Raw genomic sequence first — 24,801 nt, forward strand, 5'->3', positions numbered from 1 at the left:
CAAAGTCGATTTTCTCGAAAACAAAGCCTCAAACGAAAAATTTTTGTTCTATATTTTCGACTTCTTTTTCCGCGTAGAATCACCCCCTTCCCGCTTGTACCATCAGTTACCAACCACCCTGTATATTTATGAAAGCAACGAAGTCCAAACAGAACATTGTTTTGCCAAATGCACAGAATGTATGTAATACAAAAAAGTATCTAAATTATCCAAAGTGTAACTCGTTATAATATTTAGCAAGAAAATTTTTCAAAGATGCATACAAGTCTGCCATTTAATTACTCAATATACAAGGGAACATTTATCTCTGAAAATATCTATGTATGATACACATACAGTAGTACAATATAAAAATATCACTCTTACTATCTGTACATCCCAATTGTACGAATATTTTTGTTTCTCGCCGTGTCTAGTCTAAATTCGGATCTTCCTACAATGTTCTCTTTTTTTCGTAGTTTTGAAGAAAATTTTCAAAGTTATACCTTCGAACCTGGTTACAATGCGCTTGATCCCGTCACTAACAAAAGGCAAGGGACGGATAGCTTTGGTCGCGTGCTGCAAATAGAATTGAATAGAGCCACGAGCTGAAGCCCGTTGAAGCGACTCTTAGGGGAGCGAAAAGTTGGCGAAATTCCGGTAAATTTGTCGCAAACGTCGTCCGCGTGGACGCCATTGTTGCAACAAGAAGGCAAAGTTGCTCGAATTCTGTGTGAAACTCGCTCTATGCATAGAGATTGTATTCTTTTCTCGACTGTTTTCAGCTCCGTGACTTTCCTCCGAAGGGCGTAAAGTTTCTTGCACGTTTCGAAACGCGAAGAACGAAATTTCAAGATGAGATCGGCGTGAAACGAAAGTAATTAACGCTAACTGGGTCGACAGATTTGTTCGTGTTCATAATGCAGAAATAGTTAAAACTTTTGCACGCGCATCACATGCACGATATTATCTTATAATATATGAAACGTCCGTTTTTCAACAATCCATTTTTCGCTGAATTCTAAGGATACGTTTGTACATATACGTACACGAAGAAAAATGAAAATCCTATACTAGAGAGAAAAAAAGATGCGATTTTGTAACGATATACTATAATGACAAACTCTTTAGTTAAAAACAAAACCTTTAGTTTAGTTACGAACAAAATCTTTAGTTAACTGATATAACAAATTCGGTGTTCAATGCGTCTTTTGCAGTTGCCTATCGAATAATCAAATTCACACCATAGAAAGAGGTGCCTTCCAGGATTTAGTCGGTGTCGAGAAGCTACGTCTGAACAATAATCAAATACGTCACATCCCCGATCTTCTCTTTAGCAACATGATGAATTTAAAGCGCCTGTGAGTACCGTAGAATTAAATGAAATTATCCTTCCACTTATTTATTATTATTTCTGCATGAATTAATAGTGTACTTAATTGATAAACAGACTGAAATAATTAATTCGTTTTTCTGTGAAAAAATTTGTCGTAAAAATGGCGTTCATTTAAGGGAATATTTGTAACACGAAATAATATTTTTCGAGAGTATTACATCCATCGATTTAACGCATCAGTTGTATTGAAAATACTAAGTAGAAAAGCTGGTAATGGATTTTGTGAGAAAAGAGGATAAAAAAACTTAATTCTGTAAATATCCCAAAATTATTTTGCATTAGATAAATACCAATGGATGATCCCTCTCAGTGAATAAACTTCCAACAAAAAGGTAAAGATCCCGCGACTCGTTTACGTAAATTAAAAAGTAACTTTACCGTGCATAAACTCATACACGAAGAGACAAGTAAGTGGCCTTTTTCGCAAGCTAATAAATAATCTTTGCGAATAAAAATTCATTCATCTTCAAAAGTTAAAAAAATTTTTTTTGCGCGCATCTGTCTGGCTGAATAAAAACCTCCAACCCCAAAAACTCCAAATCCCACGACTACCGTATGACAAACAAACAAAAAAGAAGGAAATAGCTTTTAAATGCATAAGCTGCAAATATACATAGCGCTTTGGTCGAAACTCAAAATCCCAAGTAATCTTCGTTGAAAAAATATCAAGCCGGAAAAAGAACATACGCTTCCATATTACTCGTCATTCAATGGGACGTTCTTTAAACAAGGAAAAGCGAACAGCTACCTACATAACGAAATCATATCAGTGCCGTGCGACGGCCGCGTTTTACAATTCGTTCGACCGTTGACAGGCGTGTTTTGATATCGCGAATTTGTTTAAAACGCGTGGCAGCCGTACACGCGGAAAGTCCACGCGGGCGATTCCTCGTCAGTGTCGGGCGCAGCACGGAGGTTATCGCATAAACTTTTCAGACGATGGCCTACATACCACCCACGCGCTCGTGTATACACGCGGAAGTACGCGAGTTCGGTTTGTGAAAGCCGCTTTCCTCCTCTTCCCCCCCCCCTCCCCGCCCCCGACTCTGCCCATATTGAACACGCATGACTTTGCCGCTCTGGGTTTAAACCTATTTTGCCTCCTCTGTTCTGCTCCTTTTTTAAAGCCGATCGTTCGCTTCTCGCTTTCGAGTTTCTGCCTCCTATACTTTAAAAAATAGAATAGCAAAGATGAGAAAAGAATGGGAGGGAAAAGCGAACGGAAGTTTCATCTATCGACTACTGGGCTACCGCCGCATTTTTAGAAAGCGACTTTTCCAATTTTTTTTTATGTTACCCACACCTGAACGATGTTACGAACGAAGGCTATTGTTCGCGGAAAATGGAGCAGGTTTTTCAACGATCTGTTCTTCTCAGCTCTGTCGCGGTATGCGAATTATTTTTCGAATGAATTGTGTTTTAGAAGGACGAATCTGTATTCGATACTTCTCTTTGCTATTTTTGTAGGATACGTATTTTTAGTTAGTATACTTCGTTGTTGTTTTATTATTTCATCGTCGGTGCTTGTATTATCGTATTATTAAAAATTGTTGTTAGGAAAATATCCTTCAAACATACCGATGTATAATACGTAATTTAGGAGTATCGTTAATTAGAAATTGCCAGATTCGCGATCGCAGCGTAAAATAAGCATCGTTAAAACAGCTTTACACGAATAAAGTATAAATAATACTAGAAAAATCCTCAAAAGAAATTATAATTTATTAGTAATTATATGAGCGACTTACAATACTTGGATGATCAGTATATAAAAACTGAAATGGAAGAAAACACTCGCTGCTCCTTTCTACAATCCCATTCTACCTTTATCTACAATCAACCAGTCAGTCGAAAAATTCATGCTTCATAACCGACCCCGGATCAAGGAGCAGTCAGCCGCTGGCCAGCAGGAAGATCGAGCACCCAGCGTCAGGAATGCGATCTAGCGAGATTAACACGAAGATCCACTTTTCCCTTGGAGTGCTTCTCGATCCTGAATCTTAATCAACTGATCCCAAGTCCGTCACTTGGTCTAGGATAAAAAGGAGAATGGGAACACACCCAACCTCTATCATGATTAAACAGACATAGCTTCTGTGTGAATGGTACGCCATGTTAACCTGCTCGATGGTCAAGAAATTTGTTCACTATGAAAAAAAGAAAGGGACGTTTCTTCTATTTATGTGATCTTCGATGATATAGAAGTGAAAGGGGAAGAAAGATAAGAAAAGAAGACCAGAAGAGAAAAACAAAAGAAGATGTAAGGTTAAGAAAGGAATATGGCGGAGAATGGGCCCATCTATCACGTTGTGAAGTGGTCAGATGAGAACTCGAAAGTTCTACGAGTCTCGAGGCCTTCCACTCTGCCCTCGGACACGAAAACCTATAGTCTCTGATGATAAGGCCGGGATCAGCCAGCTTACAAAAGGACGTATTATGTTGCGAGATTCTCACGGGCATCCGGACGCTTGATAATCCTTCATCCAGCGTGGATAAGTCGATGCCCCTGTAGGAAACCAGAGAAGGTTAACACACGGATGGGGGTGTTGCTTGGCGAAACAGAATAGGACGTTTCTATAATATTGGGTTGTCCCAAAAGTCCCTTTCGTTTTATAAGGAAATAATAGATGCGCAATATTTTTTGTTTTATATTATTTTATTGAATTATGTGGATCATACGGTTTTTATAATTTCCGAACAATATAGTGCGATTGTAAATGGAAGTTTTAACGATCAAAGTTTATACGACAATTTTTAAACTTCAATTCTTCCGATCGAAAATTAGTACACAATTAGCTATATAATTAAAGGAAACGAAGCTACACAGAACACACGTTTATATGAATTTTTTCGAAAAAGAAGTATTAGTAATTAAGGAATGTATTCGAATAAAACGTGTTCTCAATCTTCTGTCATCAATTTTATAGCAATTAAAATAGATCCACCTATTATGAAGCTTCCAGATATGGGACGTAAAAAAGAGTTAGAAAGAACAGTATTTAAGTAATTATTCCAATATGAGAATCAACGTAAGTAAAGCGTGGAATACTTTTATAGTAACAGTAAAAATATTTTCTTCAAAGAAAGATATTTAACCAGAGTAAGTATATTACAGCGACGCGGTAATGATACGCAGATTAATCGACCTACGTTTAAGCTTATTAAGCTTAAGCTTTTTGAATTTAAAAACACGGATTGGCTTTTCTCTTGAAAGTAATTAGTAATACGAAACTAAGGTATTGTATGAAATATTCTCTTCACTGAAACTTAATTAGTTACGATCTCATCTCATTGAAACCATTTACTTTAAAATCTTTATTAACATTCACGTTGAAAGCTACATTATTTAACACGCGCAATTTTATCCAACATGAAATCACGCTAAGTAATTAATTTTATCTTACCGCGAATCTAACAAAATTATAAAATTATAAATATAATAGTAAGCTTACTCAGAATGTATTTATAATATATGTTAAAACAACAACTAGCGTAGATTTTTGCATCGTTATCGTACGTGTACGTAATACGTACAAACTACATTATTAAATTTACATTATACACATTTCCTTTGCATCTTATTTGTAAATATGTAAATTCTGTTTTCGCTTGTAAACGATGTACCACGTATACATAACGAGTTACGTTATCGACTTTCGAATCTTCAAATCGATTTCAAATTTTATCAATACATACGTATATAATCGTGACAACGATGCCTCATTAAAATGCTAATGAACATTGGAGAAGCTTTATGCAAATATACGTAACATGAGAAAGCGAACTGGCTAACTTTACTTTTTTACCAAATCCTGAATTGCATTACTCAGATACATAATTAATATTAAACATCTTTCGAAACAAATTACTTATTCTCATCAAATTATTTATCAACAGGATACACCATAAATAATCGCAAATTCCGAGATAAATATTAAAAAATAATGTTCGTAACTTGTATGGAAAAAAACTCCACCTTATGGAAAATAAAAAAACGTAAAAACTACCCAACAATACAATTTTGCGATCAGTAAAAAATGACAGATTTATTCACAGCAATTATTCCAGACTCATTCTATCCTACGTACATTTTTCTAACGTACCGAGAAAATTGATTAATCACGCTGCACCGTCCCACGAGAGATTTCCGTACAAGCTAGCAATCAGAAGGCGCAAAATATTAATTAACTGTACACGAAGATTCCTTCGATTCTGTGATGTGATCGTGTACCATCGTTCTGCGAAGAGCTTCGTAGTGTTTTCTGAGGTACCGTGGAGCACAGACGGAACAGCGTAGAACGGAAACATGTGATTAACCCATCGCGCAAATGTAGAAAGCTATTCGAGGTGGTAAGAGGATGAAGCTCCGCTGGTAATAAATGGTTTGACACAATGGAAAGGGGCGCGGACACGCGGCTGATTAGTATCACTACGTCGTGTGCAAGCATATTGCTCTCAGCTTGAAACGCGATACCCCTCGAACCTGTGGTGAACGTACAAGCTTGTATTTACGAGGCAATAACATTTGTTCGCTGTACACTTAAGCCGATAATAACCGGGACAAACGTTAGCCACGTACGCTTTGACAACCTGGTGTTGCGGTGATTTAAGCAACGAAACGGTCCACTGAACGTCTTGCGATTCCTAGCCATCAAAATTTATGGACGAAATGGTATTTCGTCGCGTAAGAGACTAGGCTTCTTTGATTCTAGATATGGTTGCACGAAACGTTGTTCTGTTTACATTTACAATAGCGACAGGTCGACACGCGTCTTATTTTCCAATGAACTCTTTTCTTAATCAAATTCAACATTTCATTTTCATAGGTATTAAATTTGTATAGCCATGTGAATCAAGCGCGTGTTACCATTTAAATTTCATATTATATGAAACTAATTATTTCATTTTAGAATTAGATATGTATCCTTATCAGTCTCTTGAAAATTTCGAGAAATATTAGTCTTTATAATAGTAACATATAATATTAATCTGAAAATGCTGGAGGTAGAGTTATTAATTTTGAAAAATTGTTAAATATCAAAGTGGAAAGCGTAAATGAGAAATATGGAGGAAATCTTAATAAACGAATATTAATAAAAGATCAAATAGAAAGAGACAGAGAGATGCATTTGGTTTAATAATAGAAATAATATATCGAACAAGAAACGAAGCCAGGACGAAGAAGGAAAATTGAATGTAATTTTCAGCAATTTTGCGCGTAACATCGTTTATCATAGTTAGCCCGCAGATATTGCATGCAAATACAGCGTAATTTATCATTAACCATGAATGTACCTAAGTTCCTTGAATATTTGCGTAATTATTTTGTGCGAAATTGGGTCATGAATACAATGTTAAATAACTCGAACCTTATAATTATTGCACCAATCATTTCTACGAATATTAAGATTCCCTGATTTTCCGTCTAAACTATGATATACAGGGTACAAATGAAAATGCCGTAGACAACAGATAATTGCTTGTGCAAAAATGAATTAAAAGCCTGAAATACAATTTCTTCATTCAAGATTTAGTAAGAATTAATTTTTAAGATCCGCTACATGCAGCATTTATGTAGTCTTTTTACGAGTTATTGGTCTGGAGCAAGTACAAAGAAATGTATTTTATCAACGACGATTTATTTTATCTATTGCAAAGACAGACAATTTCTCAAGCAAGATAATACCACTTCGTTTTCAATTTTCCAAAAATATTACATTTTTTAACGTGTAATTAACACTATACCTAAATTATAGTTACAAGCTACGAATAGTGTTTTACGGAAGACAAACTATTCCCTTATGATCTCAAAAGCGGTCACCAATCAGGTTCCGTTTCACCCAACTCTTATCGCGGTAACACAAAGCACAGTACCAGCAACATTTGGAATCGAGCACTGACTAGAGAGACAGAGAGACAGAGGAAGAGGTGGAAAGAGGAAGAAAGATAGAGAGACAGAGAGAGAGAGAGAGAGAGATGAGAGAGGTCCAGAAGGTCCTTTTGTTAGTTCCACCGAAGGAGCGACTACGTCGAAATTCAGTAATTGCTTTCTGGATTGGCTGGGAGCGCGGTGGGAGTTTAATCTACCGGCACTGATCTCAGGCAACGCGTTCGAAATTATTGAAATTCTAGGGAATTTACGGGGGACAAAAGTGCTACATCGACACGTGGACACTGCTTTTCATCAAGGAAAAGGAAAAGAGTAGGAAGTAAATTTAATTATCCCTTGTAACCCTTCTTCGAATCGCACCGTCAACGGAATAGAAGCATTCCACTCATGGTCGTACCAAATTGCTTGTTCAAATTAGGAACTTATCATGATCAAGCTACAACACCAGTCCCAAATGAAACCGGCACCACTAAAAGCCTGGCCTTCTCCTTTTGCTCCCGGCACGTCTGCGTGGCCGAAATTCGGTAATTGCTTCCAGGATTGGCTCTGGTAAGCAACAGTCTAAATTTGCTGGTTCTTGCTTTATCAAAGCGTTTCGAGTACGTGGAAAATAAATATTGCAATTCAATTTATTCAACATTTTTCCCTTATTTAGTCTGAGAATTAATTATACATTAGTTTAGTTCTAAATAGTAAAAATTACATGGTATGTATATGGATGATTATGTATACATTTTCATATGTGTGTACACTTACTGACGAAAGTATTTGAATATTTACCATAGAAAACTTGTATATCCATATTCTACGTGTTACACATTACAAAGCATTTCTAGATTTCAGTAGATGTTAAATATGGTTCTATTGAATATTTGTGCTTTACCAATATAACTGACAATCGACCGACTTAAATACTCTTCTGATATCTATGAAATATATACTTGTTTCAAACATCTTGCAATTTCTATACATCTCTCTAAACTCGTTTCAAACTCTACCCACATAATCGTGATAGTCTTGTTACAGTGTCAATGAACTTTCGAAACGTTTTATATAACACACACAATGTATTCATAAAAAACATGTATAAGTGTTCCAGTAGTTTGGTGAACCAGTGTATATTTCTACATGGATACAATACCATGTTAATTCAGCGTACTTAAAATTTACGTGAAATCGTAATAAAATTGTAAAATTATAAAATTACAAGAAAAAAGTGTATAACTTACAACTTATAAATTATTAGGCAAGAGGAAATTTTCAAATTAATTATAGAAATAGATACGATATATTATTCAATACAGATTTCCCTTACTTATTCCGGATTTCCTTGACTCCACCGAGCTTCCCTTTCGAGCCTTTATCTCTTATTTTTGTTACCTCGTATTCGTCTTGTCGAGATGCTTTGTCCGTAGCCTCGGATAGCGGACATAATTACAGACTGCGAGTCTCGTAGCCAATGGATGGTCAACGGTGAACCAAGCGCCGAGACCTCTAACCTATCATCGCGAACGTCTGGTTAAACTCGTGCATCGAGAAAAGGTTCGAACGGATGGATCTTTGCGGAGGAACGCGAGACGTAACGCAATCTATTTAAATGAACCCTACGGTTTAGCGAGGGATCCATTATCGTGATTGACTCTACCGTTAAGCGCGCGTTGCACTCGAAAAACGTTGCGTTGCCATGCATTATTCATGGTGTTCGCGTACCGAGGAAATTATGACGATAAATATGATGAAGCGCATTCTGTTAAGAAAACATTTTCCGGTTAATTTCGCAACCTTATCCCGTGGTAAATATCAAAAATATGTCGTACTATATCGATTATCAATAGCAAATATGTGGATATGGTATAAGTTAACGATAGCGTTGGTAATTGAAATTAAATTTAACATGCATGTTGATTACGTTAAGATATAGGATGAGAGATGTTAATGGTTATTTTATGTATACCATCGAGAGTTATTTCATTAACAAGTTTCTTGATTTAAATTTATCGTATCGGTATATTAATAGTTTTGCAAACAATGTTATTTGTGAGTTTTTGATGGTAGGTAACTTAATATGCTTTATAGTCATCCAATATCTCATCGAATATCTCATAAAGGATTGAAGGTATCAATGAAAGGCTTCTATAAAAATTAATTAGTATAGAGGAAATGAATTGTTCCTTCGTATTTCTATGATCAACGATTTGATTCAATGTCAAGTTAATTAATTTTATAGAAGAGGCTACGCTTTTTTATTACCATAATATCATGTCCTTTTGTTAAAATAATTTTCACGATCTATTACGGAAAAAGTAATCTATTTCGTATTTTAAAAGATTATAAAATTGTGAAGAACTGTAGCGTCGCAAGTCAGACGTTCTACATTAAATTAAATCATATATTATTAAATCACATTTAAACTGTTTTAATGTCAATCTCTGTCGATACTGGTATAGATAATTCATTTTACTGTTATTCTTAATTATTAATCTGAAACTGTATCTAACGTTTTCGTAACTAACGTAAATATTTTCTACAAGTGACAACGTAACGCTTTCTTTGAAGAGACATTGCTATTCCATAGAGAGAGAGAGACGTGTCACGTGAAGCCGCGGAAATGGTGACTCGTTACTCGTGTAACGACCCTGTGAAACCTTAAAGAAGGCTATAGCCACCCACGTGACTGGCGCACGTGCACGCGGTCACACGTGAGTTGTGGACTGTCTCCGAAGAATTTCCATGGGGAGGAGGGTCATCCATGGAACTGTAGTACATAGTTGACACTCGACAACTTCTTAAATTATTGATCACATGTAGAGCGAACTTGATACCAACTGTAGCGAAGTGGAACATACACCGGTGTTGTTCCACCATTGGAAATCAGACTTTAATTCTAAGACAGAAAACTTAGTAAAAGGTCAATGCACCAAGTATTAGAGTTCAACTTTCTTGCTTTTCATGATCGATGACGAGCTCCTTTACAAACATTGCATTTAAATAAATAATTAATCGTAGCAATGTAATCGTTTCCGTAAACGACGTTTGTTGAATTTTTCATTGTATTTTTATCGAAAATTTGCCGAGTTTCTCAGAAAAAAAAGAAACTAACCGAGTCGATAATTAGTTTTCTTAAAGAGAAAAACGAGTAATTTTGATTTACTCATAATCATCAGGCGATTAAGATGGTTTTGTTTTTGTTAATGTTCTTCACAGTGTTCCTGTTCAAGGATTAACAGACTGTCAAATAAGACTGGAAAAAAGTTGTATTTAATAATGGGAAACATGTTTTAAATTAAGTTATTTTGTAACTTTTTAAGGAAAGTAGTAAGGTTGATATAAAAGAACAGCACTTCTTTATGATTCAAGTCAATATTGAATTGTGTAATAAAAATATTCCCATTTAATGTACGCCATGGTACAAATATTTCTGTTTTAAAAAAAATTGTTCTACCGAACTAAATTTTAATTTTTAGTATTATTGTAACATCTAATAACGATCATTTTTTCCGTAATAATTAATGGTGTCCTGTTGCAGAGACCTTAGCCACAATCAGATTGCCACGATTGGACCAAAGACACTCAGAGGGATTTCATCCCTAAAGTATTTGTAAGTGCAATCTTAACAATTCCTGTGGACAATATCATCGAAGTACCGTAATTGAAACTCTGAGTAAAGTCAAACGCAAACTAGTAGAAGCGATCAAAGATGCGTGCTCTGTGCAGTAGTATCAGTCGCATTAGTCAGACACTAGTCCCATAAAGAGAATCGAATTTTTATGAATAAAACAATTTTTTCTTATATCGTATAAAAATAAGCGTAGGAGCATTAAAATACAAAGAATTTGTCATTAATTTATATCAAGATAAACAAATTTTGTTATCAGGTATCTCGACAACAATGTGTTAACCTGCATTGACGAGGCATCGATACGAGAGCTAAAGGATTTGGAAGTATTGTAAGCAGATAAATACAATGCAATTATAATTTGTCGATCGACGATTAAATAAATAATTTTTATATACTGTTGTTCTGTTGCAGAATGTTGAACAACAATAAGTTAACGACATTGGGCAAAGAAATGCTCAGTGGCTTTTCACATTTGCGAACATTAAAGCTGGTGGATAACCCATTATCTTGCGATTGTCACTTAGCTTGGCTCTCTCGACATTTAAAAACCTATCCGAGACTTGGACAACACACGCGATGCAGCTCTCCAATTCATTTGAAGGATCGAAATATCGCCGATTTACAGGTTTGATCGATGCCAAATATTCTTACGCGTTTTCAATTCCGCGGAAAACATAACCAATGGATTGGAATAAAGCAACATTTAGAACTGAAATAATCAATACTTCGTTTTAAACGTTGTACAATTCTTTCACATACGCCTGTCCACGATGGTATTTCTACTTCGTCTAGTTTTCCATTAATCAATACTTCCGGTCAGTAAGGATCTGTACTCTTCTTCTTCTATTCGTATGAGATCAATTTTTAAAAGAAATTTACTTTATCTTTATAACACTGTCAGTATTCAAAATATCGACGTTTACTACTGATTTTTTTAAATAAAAATTTATCTTTAGAGATTTAATACTAAAACTACCAATATGTAATGTGTTTGTGCTTCTAGATTTACTGTACATGGAATATTACAATTAAAATATGACAAACGATCGCTGTGCATTTACTTAGTCCACCTATGTTCATTCATGTAGAAGAGATTATCAACCCTTTGGAATATTTTAATCAATGTTTAAATATCCACAACTGATAGACAGTCCCCAAACTAAATCTTTTATTCTTCATCTTCATCATAATGTAGCTTGTAGAAGCAGTTTTTAAATTTTCTACCATCTCTTGTTAAACGATTTATATTCATATTCCTTTTACAGTATTGTAATAATTAAGAATAAAAGCTAATATCATAATAATTTGCTAAAAGAACTTACAAATTTTTAACAATTACTAACACAAAATGTCTCTCCTGAAAAGTTTTCTCTACATAGTCGCAAAAAATTGGTAATTTTAGTATTAAATTATATTTACCACGTTTCGTCTTAAACAAAATATTTTCTGGTATAATCTGGCGAATTTTTAAAGCAGTGTCTTTATCGTACTAAAATCTTTCATGTGTCTGTCCGCGAAACAGGAGCACGAATTCAAGTGTTCCGGGCTGGTTGAACGTACAGGATCAGAGTGCAGCGCGGAACCGCAGTGCCCGCATCCTTGCAGATGCGCTGATGGTATCGTCGACTGCAGAGAGAATTCTTTAACGAAAGTACCCACCCATCTGCCGGAGGATACCACAGAACTGTTCGTACACACTATTTTGTCACAACCTCCGAATAGAATTGCCAATTGTCTCCTAAACATCGAATTTAACGGACAAAGACAATCGAATTTCAAATTTAACGATAGTAACTAAATGAATTCGTATTTAACCAATGTAACGTAAATATCTTAGGATAAATAAAATAACAAGTAAATGTAGTAAAATTTGGTTAAAATTTTTCTCAATTTTATCTAAAAATTAAGAACGAATAATTCCACGAATAAACTGCCTGTTGCTGGCACAACAATAAAATGAATGAAATCAAATCTGAATTTACAAGAATAAACAAAGTTACAAATAATAAGAATAAATAAATAGCAAGTGCAAAAACAAATCAGTTGCATTACAATTGGAAAACTCGTGCACATTCATTCTCAACACGTTAGAAATTGTCACGGTCGTTAATAAAAACCAATTAATTTGATATCCACGAAAATTTCTCCGTATTCCATTCCCGAGGCAATTTCTACGCGGAAAATCAAGCGGTCGTTAGCTTGAGAGTTTGTTAACTTATTCTCTATGTTGTCAATCATTCGCAGACGTTTGGAGCAGAACCGTATCACGGAAATCCCGCCGAAGGCTTTCTCCCCGTACAGAAAACTGCGCAGAATGTGAGTGACGTTCGCGATTAATCCAATTTATGTTTTTCTTCATGTTGTGTTCCGAACGCGATTTCATTTCGCCTGACGATGTTTTAATCTTTACCATTTTTTTCATCGCTCGTCAACAGCGACCTCAGCAACAATCAAATTAAAAAGGTGGCGGCCGACGCGTTCCACGGCTTGAAATCGTTGGAGTCACTGTACGTATAATGTATAATAGCAAAATTTACAGCTGATTCGAAATTAGAATATTTTTCTGACTGAAGCTTTTCGCTTGATTACAGTGTGCTGTATGGAAATAAGATCACCGAATTACCTGGTGGGTTGTTCCAAGGCTTGACCAATTTGCAGTTACTGTAAGTCGACATAGAAATCGTTTACATTTTATTTCGTATACGCGTTTAATATATCATCGATAAACTTGATTAATTTGAAGAAGTAAAATTTAATGGGGAAATTATTTTGAAATTTCATTAGCATTGTGATTATTTTAGTAATTGTATTATATTATATTGGTAAAACTTCAAACAGATCTGAAAATTTATATAGAACGTACGAACTATTTACTGGGAATATGTATGTACTTCATACAGAAGTAGTAGTATCAAAAGTAGTATCAGTAATCGTCTGAAACGATATAATTAATGCTATATATAGTTTCATTAAATGTTCAGCATTGATAAAAGTTGTTCAAACGTTAAATGCTATCATAGACAAAATTTCTTTATTACTTATTTATTTAATCAGTTTTTCATTTAAAAATAGATATGCTGCAGTAAACTTTCGTCCACTTGATAGCTTTTAACAGTTAATTTGAATTGATTGTAAAATAAATTCCTACACACATATTGCTTAATTATTGCACGAGAAAATGGATGCATCGCAACGATATTGTAAATTGTAAACGATATTGTAAAAAACGATAGTAAATTGACGAGACAATACAAACTTTTCAGGCTGCTGAACGCGAACGAGATATCCTGCATACGAACCGATCTGTTCCGAGATCTGACCAGCCTGACTCTGTTGTCGCTCTACGATAACAACATCAGATCCCTGGCCAATGGAACTTTCGCCAATCTACGAAGCATTGAAACGCTGTTTGTATCCCGCCATTGAACCGTTAATTTATACAAATTACCGCGGCTTTAACGCTTCGAGCCCTTTCCAACGCGTTGTGCAGGATCGAATTGCAAACTCGTGTCACCGTACACGTTCGTTTCGCTGTGTACCACGGGCTCAACAGAATATTCTGGCCTCGGTTGTTCGCTGATTGACACTCTTTCAGCGTTTTCGCTGTTTCATGAAAATATGGGCAAATTGTTAGATTCTGTTTGAATTAATTGTATTATCACGATATTATTCGTTTGAAACTATTAGAGAATAGCAACGATGGATATCAACGAGTAATCGTAATATTCGAAAAATGTCAGACATCATGATAGAAATTTGAATAGTTTTGAAAATTATTGGCACATAGGGAAAAAGCTTTAATTTTGCATTTTTTTGATTTTTTATTGATTTATAATCGTAATTTCAAATGATACTTGAGTTATAGAAAAAAGTAAGTTGAGATGCGATAATATGATGATTGGATGCAAGAATAATCTCTGAATATTTATAATAAGGTCTTCTTTTGCATAAAATACATAAATAGATTTCTTATTCCTTCGTACGTATTACAGATTCTATCGTCGTGTCTTTAAAAGTAACGAAGTTGGTAAATTTTATGAATCGATAACACTGGACTCTGAGCTAGATCTTTTACCATTTAAATTCTTTCTCTAAAATAAGGAAAAATATTTCTTTCCATATAGTTATGTCTTTCATCTCAGAAAAATGTGAAAAGGTTTTAAAATTGTCCAAGTAAAATATCTCTTTAAATAATTCCAAATGGCGTAAATTAATCTCATCAGGCGTATAGAATAATAATAAAATTATGAAATGGTAAAGTGAAGTAATGATCCTAAATGAAATCCCAAACCTGTTGGAAAGGGTTGAATAAAAAGAGATTGATCAAAGTAGAAAATGATTTCCAAGAAATTCCTCTCGCTTTTCCGCAGGCATTTGGCAAGAAACCCGTTCATCTGCGACTGCAATCTACGATGGCTGAACGCGTATCTTCACGCGCACCCCATCGAGACGTCGGGAGCCAAGTGCGAGTCGCCGAAGAGGGCGCAGAAGCGGAAGATCGATTCGATGCGGGACGACAAGTTCAAATGTAAGGGTAAGCACGACCCGATTTCTCTGATATTTCTCTTCTAAACGCATCACCGGAACTCACGGATACCAGTTGGTAATACACGAGGATATTTTCCATCTTTTGGATGACAGAAATCGTTGCTCATAGTATTTGGTGTAGCTTAAGAAATGATTCAGTGATTTAAAGTTTCATGAAGTTCTTCTTATTTTGCCTTAAATGATTCAACTGAATATTTTGATATATTAGTTGTCGTTAATTGACATTTTATCGAAGAAACGCTTCTACTATGAACGATTGGTTATCATCGGGATCATTTTCAGTAAAATTATTTAAATCAATCGTGATACTAGTACAAAGACTAAAAGACTACATTTTGCATCTTTCATAAAAGTGCAATTATAGAATTCACTATATTCACAATGAATTCTACATCAACACTATCAGTAATCAAATAATCAATCAATTCTATGTCAACACTATCAGTGACCAATAATCAATCAATTCCATATTAACACAATTTTGATTAACACACATTTGACATTGGAATTAAATATGTATTCTATTACCACCTTCAACATTTCAAAAGTATTAATAGAATTAGTTGCAGTTAATTCAGTTAAAACCACGATGATTCATAGGAAACGCATAATTTTCGTTTAGCTATGTGAGTTTATCATATATGTTGAAAACGCTTGTCTCTTTGAATGTACCAAATTATTCCTTTCTCTAACTATTTCATATTAATATAATTTTCTTTATTACGTCCCTCATAGATAACGCAAGTTAATTAACGTAACTTATTAAATGTTAAAATTAGAAGGCCATTGTATAACGATCTTGTTAACGATCAAAATTCTACAAGCGTAGAAATAATTAATTACATCGATTAGCTTCTGTGAGTATTACTCTCGAGATTGCAACTACAATAGAGTGACAAAGCAGAATAAATTGCACTGTCATCTTTTAATCAATTTGTTAACTCATGCAACCATCGTAAATTCTTGCAAACCTTTGTCAAGCATATTTCTGATAGCGCGTTTCATCTTGAACCACTCAAAACATAATCCATATGCAGTAATAAATTAACGAAACTTTTTATCAATGTTTCGATCTTCTTTTATAGCAATCAAATATCCTGCGACTTCCTCCACTAAATTTGCATAAAAGAGAACTTTTTAGTAACGTCAGAAAACACATTTCCACCCGTTAAATTAGAAACTTAAAATGTTTCCAAAAACAATATTAAAATAAAGTTTCTAATATTTTAAAAAAAGTATTACACGGAGAAAAATAAATAAATAAATAAGTAAAAAAAAAGCAATCAGTCGAGGAATTAATTCGATTAAAATATACAATATGCAATTTTAACTCTTCTGATCGTAAATTTCATTTTTATGCTTATTCTTGTCAATCTAAACTAAAGGCATCATAATCCAACAAAATAGGTCCAAAACTGATTCATTACGTGAATTAAATGCGTGAAACAAATTCTCTAGTCTTTTCGGTTGCTAATCTTAAATCTAACAAGCGTTTCCAAGCTTTCGCGAATTTCAATCGACAGAGAATCGAATAACATTCGCGAATTACGAAACGACAGACAGAAAATAAGTGACAAAGAAGAGATAGTCGAGAAGGCGTACCATTGTACTATACGCGTAGAACATCTTGAGGCGTGCGTGTTCAAGAATAACAAAAGCGACATCGTGCTTTTCCTTTTCATGCTTGTATATTTCACCTAATTGCACTTAGCCGAGCGGAATATAATCGCATTTCTCCCCACCCGTGTCTCTTTCGTGAGTGGAGTAAATGACACCGGAAAATAAACACATCGCTGGCACGTATGTGGGTGGCTATACTCGCACATTATCGTTATGCCGCGTTCCCAGTAAACGAGAACTTACAGGACAGTGGCGTGAAACTTAGAAACTTTTGTAACTTTTGAAAAATTTACGTAAAACACTTGAGCCGGTTTGCAAGCTATTTCCAGAAAATTTAGAAGACATGCCATTCTCTTGCTCTTTTAGTATTTTAGGAATTTAAAAGAAGTTGGAGCTTTTCTGCGTGAAGAATTTATAGATTTTAAAGAAATTTATTTGAGATATTATTTGAATAAATGGAATGTTAATAATCGACGAATGTATTCGACAAAATAAAGATCCTTGTTGAGGTTGACTGATAGAGGAACGAGTGGATGAATTTGTAATAGAAAAAAAAAAATTGAAATAAGTATAGGTATAAGTACAGATATAGTATATGCTGATCCAGATCCTCATTCTTTCAATATTACATAGACACGTTCATATATTTATAACAAAAGACATTACCAAAAGTTAACCTTGGTGTGCAGCTTTAGCTAAAGGCTACAAGAAACAGCAATAGAAATCTACTTATAACTCTTTGGTTTCTAGACCTTGTAACCGAAAATAAAATTTATACTCAAGGACACAATAATATGAACCTTTCCTTATTTTCAATTTTTTTCACTAAATTCTATTCTCTTCGTAACAGCGATCTCTAAGTCACGGATATACGAAAGAAAAAGGTGTAGAGTTTTCCTTGAAGTAATTACTTGAACAATTCCCGATCTGAGTCGTTGGAAATTAAGAGATGTTTAATATCAATGTAACAGTAGCTTCTAATAATTAAGAAATATATCGTGTATCACTAGAATTACACTCTTCTTCGATTATGCAATCAATTCCATTATTATTCTATTATTTAACACTTTGACTGCCACGCCGAAATCACATGTTTCGCTCAGGACGCCAAGAGAGTATTTTTATTATTCAAAGCATATAATGGCAAAATAATGATAAATTGATGATGTAAGACAACATTCTTCCCCAATGGACCGTTCATCTTATTGGTGATCACGGATAACCACCGTGACGCCTTGGTAACAGTTGATAGCGACATATTATAACAAGGCCTCGTTTATTTCGACAAACCATTTCGCATTCGTTATTTCGTCGTAAGCAAAACGACCAGAATATATTGTTGAAACGTGTAGAAGATATTAGTAAACAGTATTTGCTCATTCTATATATAATAGTAAGGTATGTTCACACTCCTAACTTCAATTATATGATTATAAATCAGCCTTTACGATTATTTTCTAAGGTGTGTTTTTGTAATATTCGTAGATCACCCCTTAAAGATATGAATGCAATACAGTGCACCGTTAGATGCAAGATTTCTTGTCATTTCTTTTTTATTGACGTTCTAATAAAAATGTTTAATTGTTGAATGGGGCACTTTTTATTTCAAAGTATCTTCTATTTATCGGTTATATTCAAAATGCCCTAACTCTCAATTTTCATTGAATTTTTACAATTGTAAGAAGTTCAAGCGCTCCGGTCGCCAATGACCACCATGCCGTCACTGGAGAAACCGTGGTCGGTCATATATGACCAACGTGGCAGTCAAAGTATTAAAAATTCTATTATCTCGATATTTACTCCAGTGTATGAAAATCTTCAAGGCTTTGCCGTATGTTATCAAATTTCTTGGACTCATAATCAGACCCAGCCATTTAAAAATTAAATTCCAACGATCAAAAATACATCGATTAATCCAAGTCAAAGATCGACGACCGGCTGATCTGTTCGCACCAGGTTACCATGTTAACTTGGTCGGCGATAAATTTTGATAATGAACAGTAGTAGCGGCGATATCATTAAATTAAGCATCGACGCGACGCCGCGCTTGCTCTCTCGCACGTTAATTGAGTGTTGAATGTCATGGTGCTCCGAGGTGAATATGTTTATGTATGAGTACGTGCACGCGCGCGCTGGTGATTTATCATCGCATTATACGCCGCATTACAAATTGTCCGCTGCGATACACGCGCGTAATTATATCGGTAATTTGCGTCCCGCGTTTAATAACGTGCAGCTACACGCGGTGTCGCGTGGTCACTTTCTCCGCGGGTTTCCTTTCTTCCTCCATCTCACTGCTGTCATAATCGAATACGATCGAATCGGGTCTTAACGCTTCCACGATCGATGATCTGATACGAAACTTACACAATGTATGTATATAATTATGTACTCATATTAAATATTCGAATGCAGGACTAACACCCCCCATAAGAGAGAATTGTTTAAATATCGTGTTGCTTGTTCTACTTATACTGGACAATATGTAAACAAATTTTTCCTAATAATAACATTTAATTGTTTAATAGATTTAGAAGAAAGAAGAGGTTTCTCTCTTTTATATCTTCCAATATCTGCTACGATTTATAATAATAGTGGTGCAATTTCACGATAACTTTTGCCCCATTTCTCTATGATATATTACAAGTTGTCTTTTATCAAAACTAGTTTTCTCTCCTTTTCATGACACATCTTTGAAGCAGTATAAAAATATCGGTGTTAATTTCTTGTGGCATTAATTGTAGAAAATAAATCTATCTCGCAGTTCAAATTGTTTTTAAGAATTGCTAAATCGCAGAACAAGTATCAGAATATTACTGTGACAAGAAAATAAGATAAATTTTTGTTAAGAATCTATTGTATAATTAAACACGCACGAGTACTATCATAGTTCGATTTTGAGAATATATTTTCATACGTGAGTGTAACTCATAAATATCGTCTTTACGTGTTTTCTTTCATTTCTCAGCTATCGAAAGTCGTAATTTATCGACGTGATATTCACGAATTAGACGATCTCCTAATACGATATTACATTTTTATATAAATTGAAGTTGAGAGCCCCCATAATGGTACCGCAATTTCTACTTTATAAAAGCCGAGGGGCCATTAACGTGCCAGTACTGTGTCATTTCGTGAGTAAAAGCTGACAGCATGTGACATCATATTATATCTCTTTCGTTCATCGATGTTAGCAGTGATAATCCTCGCAGCTCTCCGTAAACTGAAGTTACAGGTTTAAACAGTAATTACCAATTCTATAACTTATTATATTGTATTATTCAATCGACTTAAATTAATGATCACCGATATAAAAACTTCGTTTCATGAACGATTAATTCATACTAGGATTCTCTGCAATGATAATTACCGAATTTTTTAATATATACGTTGACCAATTGGATTGAGAACTATTGCATTGTTTAATTTATTAAAATTAAAAAGCAGTGGTGTGAAAGTTTGTCCTGCCATAAACGGATACGACCATAATATAATATAAATATTGATTTCATAAATTCAATTCTCTCGCAAAGGAAAAGTTATCGTATTAGTCAATGAGTTTCAGCTAAGCAAGAACCACTATCATAAAAGTCATGTAACATCGTTTCAAGATCTAAAACTATCAATTTTTAATACAACGTTACGTTTTGAAGCTTTCAAACACTTTAATCACTGACTCATTTAAGAGCGACGCTCTGTGGTCCTGAGAAGGAAAAGCAGATTAGACGAGATTGCTTGGAGTAGATTTTGTATTCGACTGTTTGTATTTAGGCGACGAGGAGCTCTTGACGAAGAGAGCTGGCGAGTGTATCCTGCCTGGAGAATGCCCAGAACCGTGCATTTGCAACGGAGCGACCATCGATTGCTCGAACAAGAAACTAACATCGATACCAAAAGAACTACCGATCTACACGTCCACCTTGTGAGTACAGTCTAATGATTTCAGATTATTCGATCAAAACGACTTTATCGATTTAAATTGTAATCACAGTTGGCTGAGATCTTTTCTTTTTTTTTTCGCTTTCAATAGAATAAAATGAAAATTAAATATTTTAATATTAACTAGCTCGCTTTGATCCAAACTATCACCATCTATCACCGAAAGAAACCAATTCATTCATAACAATGATTCGTAATATCGGTACAAAGAGAAAAGATCGATCCAGTCAGTCGATCGTGACGAATGTTGATCCAGGCCCCTTCGGGCGAGAAAATTAATTCAAACGGCCGACAAGATAATTATCTAATTAAAAGCTGGTCCGTTGTACAGACGGCGTGGCGGGGTAGAGAGCAGAACAATGAATCGTCAAGCTATTATTCGAAATAAATTATTCGAACTCGTTTAATGGATCGACGCCCTGTAGCGCGATTAATTGCTCGCCGTATCAGACGCTGGCGATAAACTCTAACTTTCTCGTTCCTCGGCTTTCTTTGTCCTTGCGCCCAGACTGTTGGCCAACAATGAGCTGGATAAGATCAAAGCGGATGGCGTGTTCGAAAAGCTGCCGGAGCTGCAGCATCTGGACCTCAGGAAGAATAAAATCTCGCGCATCGAGGCCTCTGCGTTTTCAGGCGCTCACAAACTCACCGACTTGTAAGTTACTGCATTCCTTTTTCCTTCTTTTTTGGGGAGAGGAGGGAGGGGAGAATATTTGATAATTTTTAATGATTCAACGGTTATTAATATAATTGAAGAGGAACTTTCTCAGCGATGAAATTTTTCTCATTTTTAAGGAAAAGGTGTTCGGTGATTTTTAATAATTTGAAGAGAAATTGTTCGATGAGTTTTAATATAATTAAGGGATGAAGCTCCAGAGGGTGGATATTTATTTCCATCTTCAAAAAAAATATTCCGTTGTCTTAAGTAGTTCGAAGGAAGATCATTCGTTAATTTTTTATATAATTAAGATACTTTACCGAATTGGAAATTGTTCATTAAATAAATTATCTTGGCCTTAGAGCATCGTAGAATGAGACAGTTTTCTAATTTATATTTCAGTTTTCGTCATTTTGATTGTTAGTCTCATTTTATTAAGATACTTGTTTGAGATACTTGTTTGTTAGTGAAACGTAATAATTAATAATTAGCCGGGATGAATTGAAGATAAAGATAGGTTGTTTACATTTTTTGTTCGGCAGCATAATTCGATTTGTCAGAAAATTGTTGTTTGTTCTTTTTTCTCTGCTGAAACGTTTCTTGGATGAGAAAGTTTCGAATAACGGGGCTGTATTCAGACCGTCGAGATTACTTGCGTTATTTGTGCCTAACTCGATCGGGACTTTGAAACGAGCTTTAACGAAGCAGAATAGGATTTAATTTTCAAAGGCAATTAACGGGACAATGGGTCGATTAATTAGATAGCAGGAGGAGCAGAGGGTGGCTGTAACTCGTGTGTATTTTAGTCTGGACGAATGCAAAGCACGAATCGAAGTGACGCATGTTCCCTAAAGAAAAATCAATCGAACGATAAATATTTTCGTTTGAATATGAATTCGACATACTTTATGAATATATGAATAGATTTGTACAAATATTTCTAGATCTTAAGAGGATAGATACTATGAATTATTCATAAGTTCTACGCCCCGTTCTTCTTCTTATTTTATGCCATTAAGGACCAAAATAACCTCTAGATATAGAAGAATATTACAAAAATAATTTTCAAGGGGAAATTTTTGATCAGATTGCAAACCACAGGTATATCTCGTATATAAGTTAGGTATATATATAAAGATAGTTTCTAAATAGAAAATGGTGATAAAAACGCAAAAGCGTACCATATTGATAATTGAACTCTTAATATTTTTTTTCCAACTTAATTTACGGAAAATACAGTAGCAGAGATTTTACGCGATACGATAATAATTTCTGTTCGAATTTTACATGGCCTCAATGATGCAACGATGCGTGCGAGCATCGATTCCCATTGACGCGTAAAGGGAATCCCTATAGAGCGGAGCGACCCTATTCCTCTTTAATATTTAGCAACCATACGCCTTATTCACGTGTAATAACGAGCCCTCGTTTCGCAGACTCTTATCGGAGAACAGGCTGAGGGAAGTTCACAACAAGATGTTCACCGGCCTGACGAATCTTAAGACGCTGTGAGTAGAAACTTTTATGTCTCTTCATAAAACGGTATCACCCGGCAACTGTATAAACCCGTCAAACATCATTTTCACAGGAACCTGCACGGAAACGCTATAACCTGCGTTATGCACGGCTCGTTCGACGGATTGACGCACATACGCACCATGTAAGTATACTTCGAACCCGGCTTTTTACTAGTTTTCCCACCCTACGCCTTTTTAAACGTAAAATCGATTCCCATCAGATGCGAAAAGAGTTATTGAATTTTATTTTTCCTTTCAGAAATACTGACGAAATTTGTTCAGCGGCTCGCTAAAGTATTCGAACACTCGAAAAAATTTTTTATCCGTATGTCGCGTGAAACGTTTTGAAATTTCACTACTACGCTACTACGAGACGCGATTGGCATGCTTACACTGGTAAAATTTGAAACCAATCTAAAAATGTATGTAGAAGTTAAACGATGTTTACTGGAAGCGTAAAAAAAATACAAGTATAAAGTATCAATAGAAAGATATGAATAGTCGCTTTAAGCATATAGTATGCAAGTATGTATTAAAGCTAATGTATAAAGCTCCGTAGTCTATTTATTAATGTTGCGAGTGATTGGCTGTGTCAATACTTTTGCAATCTCTGTGGAATATATATTAATTAAAATATCTTGTAACTTCTATATATGCTTTTAGAATCGTGAAAGATTTAACCAATATAATCGCGCCAATTAAAATGTTACTGATATTTCGAAATACTTCGTATAATACGCGTAATATGTTGATAACTCGTAAACGTGATATATTAACGAAATTCCGTTCTTTCTTCTACTTGCTTTTAATTATTCTGAAGAATATTGGGTGAGATTTCCGTGTTAATTGGCGATAATTATCAATCGCGATGTACAGAAGTTAATGAAAATGGACCAGTAGAGTGTTATCGAGAACTTCATAACGACAGCTATTATGTATCATCGAGTGGTAACGAAATTAATTCGTTATTAATTATGTAATTATAACAACATGCGTAGATCGTTTCGAAGTAAAACACGAGAATCAATAATAACGATCCAGTAATGTTTCAACTTTTCCCGAAACGAGACGCACTTGCTATATTATAACGTAAATATTTAATCAGATTAGTATTATGATTATACGAATTACGCTTCATCAATATTAATGAGACAACGATATGGATTTATTAATTATTACGTGTATCTGTACACGTTTTCAATATGTTTTACTGTTGACTTCGCCGGTTCTCCGGCCGGCGAAATATATTTCGTGCTTCCGTGCGCATAATTAATAGCAGTCTAATAAATTGCCTCGTATTTTCAGTAACATGCAAAGCAATCCTTTGTCGTGTAATTGTCATCTCGCGTGGTTCGCCGGATGGCTGAGAAAACGCGACATGTCTGGCGTTGTGGGACACTGTCACGACCCTCCACGATTGAAGAGCGCAATCATCAAAGATATACCCCATCACGAGTTCAAATGCAACAGTAAGATCACTCCTTTGCATTTTTTTAACTTTTTATATTAATATCGGGAAGTATTTTAACATCTTTCTTGGACAACACTAACTTCTAATAACAATATCCCAAATGATATGTACGATCAGTACTATTGCAGTAAAATTACGATACTCTGAAAAAATGTTTGATTGAA

General features: G+C 34.9%; 1 protein-coding gene and 1 long non-coding RNA gene across 3 annotated transcripts in view; one reads left to right on the forward strand and one right to left on the reverse strand.

Moving 5' to 3' along the window:
- The window catches only part of LOC126873690 (protein slit), a 629,391-nt gene that overhangs the window by 586,181 nt on the left and 18,409 nt on the right, over positions 1-24,801 (forward strand). Inside the window, exons 4-18 of one of the 2 annotated variants that reach the window (XM_050634802.1) lie at positions 1,197-1,340; positions 10,792-10,863; positions 11,141-11,212; positions 11,296-11,509; positions 12,407-12,570; positions 13,129-13,200; positions 13,320-13,391; positions 13,476-13,547; positions 14,148-14,291; positions 15,255-15,418; positions 20,824-20,974; positions 21,500-21,646; positions 23,086-23,157; positions 23,238-23,309; positions 24,472-24,635. In XM_050634802.1, coding sequence (XP_050490759.1) covers positions 1,197-1,340; positions 10,792-10,863; positions 11,141-11,212; positions 11,296-11,509; positions 12,407-12,570; positions 13,129-13,200; positions 13,320-13,391; positions 13,476-13,547; positions 14,148-14,291; positions 15,255-15,418; positions 20,824-20,974; positions 21,500-21,646; positions 23,086-23,157; positions 23,238-23,309; positions 24,472-24,635 — 1,796 coding nt within the window. The remainder of the gene's footprint in view (positions 1-1,196; positions 1,341-10,791; positions 10,864-11,140; positions 11,213-11,295; positions 11,510-12,406; positions 12,571-13,128; positions 13,201-13,319; positions 13,392-13,475; positions 13,548-14,147; positions 14,292-15,254; positions 15,419-20,823; positions 20,975-21,499; positions 21,647-23,085; positions 23,158-23,237; positions 23,310-24,471; positions 24,636-24,801) is intronic. The other variant, XM_050634801.1, reaches the window with a different exon arrangement.
- LOC126873769 (uncharacterized) overlaps positions 1-24,801 on the reverse strand; it is an 89,885-nt gene that overhangs the window by 10,680 nt on the left and 54,404 nt on the right. The window lies entirely within an intron of this gene.

Source organism: Bombus huntii, chromosome 15 (assembly GCF_024542735.1).
Source record: "Bombus huntii isolate Logan2020A chromosome 15, iyBomHunt1.1, whole genome shotgun sequence".
NCBI classification, from domain to species: domain Eukaryota; kingdom Metazoa; phylum Arthropoda; class Insecta; order Hymenoptera; family Apidae; genus Bombus; species Bombus huntii.